Source organism: Triticum urartu, unplaced genomic scaffold, assembly GCF_003073215.2.
Source record: "Triticum urartu cultivar G1812 unplaced genomic scaffold, Tu2.1 TuUngrouped_contig_4346, whole genome shotgun sequence".
Taxonomy (NCBI): Eukaryota; Viridiplantae; Streptophyta; class Magnoliopsida; order Poales; family Poaceae; genus Triticum; species Triticum urartu.
This window is the reverse complement of record NW_024114928.1, coordinates 1-5,232: the sequence shown is the minus strand read 5'-3', so window position 1 is coordinate 5,232 and position 5,232 is coordinate 1. Positions and strand designations below refer to the sequence as shown.

At 45.5% G+C, this 5,232-nt stretch overlaps 1 protein-coding gene across 1 annotated transcript; it reads right to left on the bottom strand.

Moving 5' to 3' along the window:
• Window positions 1-1,244: 1,244 nt before the first annotated feature.
• On the bottom strand, window positions 1,245-5,192 carry LOC125527688 (putative disease resistance protein RGA3). Its single transcript, XM_048692206.1, has 3 exons — window positions 4,804-5,192; window positions 2,448-4,719; window positions 1,245-2,189 (listed from the first exon to the last, which is right to left on the bottom strand). The coding sequence occupies exons 1-3, from the start codon at window positions 5,190-5,192 to the stop codon at window positions 1,245-1,247; spliced, it is 3,606 nt and encodes a 1,201-aa protein (XP_048548163.1).
• Between the last annotated feature and the right edge of the window lie 40 nt (window positions 5,193-5,232).

Here is a 5,232-nt window from a genome sequence, read left to right as displayed (position 1 = left end):
ACCACCAGGCCAAGGATTTCACAAGAGACTCACGAGTGTGCACCACACAGTTCAAGAATCATTTCTGGAACTGCGTGCGTCTGCCGGGCAGAACCACGTTTGCATGGCTGTACGTAGTGTGGTACAAGACTGCCTGAACCGACCACATCTTTTGCTTCAAAGGAGGCTGATCTACAAAACTACTCCCTCCGTAAATTAATATAAGAGCGTTTAGAATACTAAAGTAGTGATCTAAATGCTCTTATATTAATTTACAGAGGGAGTACATAAGTAAGATCATATTTGGCACCAGCTCGACTAACAGTACCGTGTCTAACAGAAATAGGGAAAATAATAGCAAGAGTACTGAGAAACTAATTGCAGATCCATCACTCGTTGGGCAAGATTCGCATGTAAACAATTGTGCAGCAAGTCGGAATTTAGTGGCATCCTAATTTAGTGTCGGCTCATCGTAACAATAAAATGCACTACATTGCCTTAAACATGAAGTGGCCGATACCGATAGCAATGTAGCAGTGTGTGAATAAATGGCTAACCTCAATATCAGTAGAATGATCCAATAGCCTCATTTATTCCGTACTTATTCCGTGATATGATGATCCTGACACCCAAACTAGCCGAGTAGACTACCAGGTCTCGATAAATGAAAAGAACCCAAATATGAATGCAAAACTTTGGTCCTGACAAAAACGAACTAGTTAGGACCTGCATAGAGAAACAAAATAGATGGTGATTGCATCACAGATTTCGTGATTTTCATTTAGGTAAAGAAAAATAGAAACACTCAAAAAGCACTAGCTGATAATTATGGTGGTTTTCATGAGTTGTGAGAAGACATGGGGTGTGGAGAAACATATCTCAAATAATGCTTTAGTAGAACTATTTTCACTACTGTTAAGAAGAAAAATGGAAATATGATACTGCAGGAACATAAATGGAAGTTTGTTTTCTGGTGACTAGTATAAGTGGAAGTTGATATGATTTACATTGTACGGAGTAAAAGGCTCCAGTTTTATGTACTTACCAGATTTATGTACGGGGAGGAAGAAGGTGACCACAAGGTCGGCATGTCATGCAAGTACGTACGCGTCTATGGAAAGAGCTCCGCAAGTCTAGAAGAATGGACAAGAGGGCCAACGCAAATGCCTGCATAGTACTAGATGGAAACAAATTCTGATTAGATTATAATGCAATAAAAGCGTGGGAAAGACCAAAGAAATATATTTTCGTTACCTTGGATCAGCCTAATTGATTTTTGGGATGGTTCCCGCTAACCCCCTGCACTGCTGTTTTAGCTCCTCGTTGTTGCAGAGCCACACATCTAACTGTTGCAGTGATTCGGGGAGGCCATCCTCGGGCAGCGACCGGACGCACGGACATGAGCGGACCTCCAATCGTTTGAGGCCGGTAAGCTTGTGCAGCCCTGCAGGGAGGCTCTGAAGCTTGTCGAACATCGAAAACTCGAGCTCCTGGAGGGAGGCAAGGAGGTGAAGGGCGCCCTCTTGCTCCTTGGTGAAGCACTTCATCTTTTGGTTCCCATAGAGATGCAGGCGAGCGAGGGAGGAAGACAGGAAGCTGCAGATGGGCGCAGCAAGGAGTCCCATGGCCTCATCCGTACAAAGCTCCTGCAGTTTGGATGAATTCGGGGAGGAAGCGAGCAGCTCATGCCCTTCTCCTCCTCCATCCTGCAGCACCCGCCTGGGATTGGGATCCCATCCAACAAAGAATCTAGGGCTGCCATAGACGAGTAATTCCCTGAGCTGTCCCCCGGCGGCAAGGAGAGGCCCCAGACCCTTGCAGCTTTGATCCTCTCCACAGTTCTCCAATACTAATCGGGTGAGAGACGTGAGGTTTGAGAGCGTCTCCAGTGTCCCCATACCTTCCACACCGGAGATAATAAGGTATTGCAGAGAGGGCGGGAAAAGGAAGCAGCAAGGAGAGGAAAACGAGCCGGCGGATAGCATCAGCTGCTCAAGACCTGTCAAGTTATTGAACGCTAACACCTGATCTAACATCTGTCGATCACCCTTCCCAACAATCTCCAATCCTACCCTGTAGGATGATTTTGAGTACTCAAGCTTCTCCAGTAGATTTACGCCTCGTATTTTTACAGAATGAAGAGTTTCAGTCCAGGGGATATGAGCCACTGACAAGAATTCTGGACAGTTCTCTATCTGAAGCTCTTGCAATTTGGGAAACCAATCGATGTTCCAGTCTTGATCTAGTGGGTACACAATGCGGTTTGAAAATGGCAACTCCAAGAGTTTAGGGCAGTCTCTAATAACCAGTACTTGCAAAAGAGGAAACATATGATGAACATCCTGTGATGGTACCCATTTTTCAAAGTTTGCCAATCCAACAAGTTCAAGCCTTCTTAGCCCACAAAAGGTTTGCTCTATAACAAACTCCTTTGTTGCCGCAATATGCTTCAATATTAATGTATGAAGATCCCACATCTTCCCAAAAGAAGGGAGACACTGCCAAGAAACACCGACGAGATGAAGAGATTGAAGAGCTTCAACAGTGAGCTTATCACCCAGCCATGTTGGACAAGAAGGGCCTCCATGCCCTCTAATAGACAACTCTTGAAGATATCTGTGTGGTTGAAGGCTCTCAAGAACCACCTCTTCCACATCGGGCTCGCTATTAGACCGCTCTGTATCCCAATCTAATGTTAACCTCTCCAAGTAATTTTTTTCAATCAGTTTTGCTTTGGTTGCTTCTTCTTTGGTGTGTATATTCTCAAGGTTATACATGCCAAGCTCCCTTAGTTCGGTCAAATGCTCTAGTTGCTCTGGCTCAAATCCTTCACTTTCTTTATTGACTTTAAATACCTTCAACTCTTCTAAGAGTGTAAGTTTCCCCACATTATAAATATGAGAGTGAAGCTCATCACTTGGGGTATAAAAACGACGCAATTTTGCAAGGTTGCTCAAGTCTTTCGGCAAATCACAACAACCATGCCACCATCCAAGATCTAGAATCCTTAAATGATAGAACTTAGAAATGGCAAGCGGTATCTCCCTCGTATACTTTGTCCCCAGACATAGGTATCGTAGGTGGACAAGTGCTGAATTGTTAGGTAATGTGGACCCCGCAAAAGACGGCATGTCAACCAAACGGATAAAGCGAAGGGCATTAGCTTCCTTGAACAAATAATCCAAAATTTGGGCAAAGCTTTCGTCCATTTCTCCAAATAACATCAAAGTATGCAATTCTTTAACCTTCAATCTTGTCTTCAACTTTCTCAATTGGCTCTTAAAGCTTTCACCAGACATTGTATGATCATCATCAATGATTATAGACAAGTGACGAATGGATGGCTTAATTTCTACTGACCCCACATTAGAATGATGTACTGTAAGACATTCATGAGACCCAACCTTTAGTGCTAAATCATGTAGCAGGTCATGCATTACATAACGCACACGGCCATTAGTTTCCTCTTCTTTGAAAAATCCATGTGTGACCAGATCATTCAAATTCATTAAACCTACATCTTCCAATGTTTGATTCTGAGTACTAGGTTGTAAAATATCTAGTCCTATCCACAAATTGATTAGCTCAGTGGTACTATACTCGTGATCTTCTGGAAATAGTGCAGAATAGAAGAAACATTGTTGTTGATGAAAAGAAAGATAGTCATAGCTAAGCTTCAGAGCAGGCATAATGTCATTGGTACCGGTCCGTCTCTCCCATTCTTTACTTTCTAAAACTCTTCTCCAATGACGCAAATTAAGGCACTTCCTCAGTAATGTACCAACAGTTTTTGCAGCAAGAGGGGAGCCTTTCAGTTTTTCCATTATCTTATCTCCGGTGTCAAGCAAAAAATTATGATCACTTTTAAAGGGCCCGTCACCAAAGATAAATCTAAGGAATAACTTTCTAAATTGTTCGGATTCTAATCCTTCCAACTCTATATGATCAGTTGTTTCAACCATCTTTGCAATTATTGGAAACCGAGTTGTGAGTAGAATTATGCTACCCTTTTCTTGTGATGTTTTGAGTGGCAGCAATAACCTTTTCCAATCATCCTCGTCACTAAACTCCCATACATCATCCAGTACAAGCAAAAACCTTTTAGATCTTAATCTCTGCTCAATCAGCTCTTCAACTCTGCCATATTTTTCCCCTTCGTATGTTTCGATCTCTTCCAAAAGCTTATTCAAATTGAATTTGAGTGACACGCATACCCAAATAACGACTTGAAAGTGATTTCTAACTTGTTGGTTTCTATATATGTGTTGTATCAGAGTTGTCTTCCCTATCCCCCCTGGACCGACAATCGGAAGCACGGTTAGATCCTTACTACGGTATTTACCCTTGGTCATATCATGTATGATGCTATTCATGATACGGTCCCTCCCATACAGTTTTGGCTCTATACTCTGACCGGTGGTGATGGGACGAGTCTTGGCAATATCTGGGACAGTCATATGGCCACAACTCTGCAGAACCTTGGTAACCTCTGTACGCACGGGCTGCAGTTGCTCTATGACACGCTTCATTCTTTCAGAGACATCAACCCTATTAAACCCCGGCATTGGTGTTGCTCTCCGTGGCGCGCCGGAGTGAGTTGGCTGGCCAGAATGATCATCACGAACATGCGGCAAATATGAGCAAGGGAGGAGTTTACCGAGCTTGAGCATGCACCCGCCGTCCTCATCAACTTGATTGGTGCTCGGCGTTGAGGAAGAATTACCGTGATACCTCTGCCTACTACCACATGGCCAAATGCAACAGCTGACCTGTCGTCCGGCACCTTCCACTTCCCCAGGTTCACCAGGACAACAGGCAGCAGACGAGCACGCGGATAGACCAAGCACAGCTTTGGCGGTGTGACGAGCGTTGAGGGCAAGGTCATGGAAGCACCCCTTGGCATGCTGGTCTGTGGCGTCGTGCATGTCGTGGAGCTCATCGTGGATGCGGAAGTAGTCCAGCTCGTCCAGCAAGTCCTCGGCGGAGTGCGCCGAGCGCCCCAGCTTCCCCAGCAGATCCTCCATGGCCCGGCCGTCGATCTGCTTGCGGCTGGCGGTCTCGAGCGTGGCCTGCACGAGCAGCAGCTCCATCCTCAGGGCCTCGATGTTGAGACCCAAGCGCTTGCTGGCATCCCAAGCCTCCAGCAAGCCGTCGGCCACAGGGGCCAGCGCCTTGCCCACCACCCACTGCGCCGCGCTGAGGGCCGCGAGCATCCTCTCGTCGCCGGCGACCGTCGTCTTCCCCCACCGCCAC

What these genes read in the sequence shown, in the direction of transcription:
- LOC125527688 (XM_048692206.1), bottom strand. Translation starts at nt 5,192, where the DNA reads ATGCTCGCGGCCCTCAGCGCGGCGCAGTGGGTGGTGGGCAAGGCGCTG. An exon ending in CTTGGTCTATCCGCGTGCTC is followed by an intron (nt 4,720 to 4,803) that starts GTCTGCTGCCTG and finishes GCCATGTGGTAG; the next exon opens with TAGGCAGAGGTATCACGGTA. An exon ending in CTTTTGGGAAGATGTGGGAT is followed by an intron (nt 2,190 to 2,447) that starts CTTCATACATTA and finishes TGGTTTCCCAAA; the next exon opens with TTGCAAGAGCTTCAGATAGA.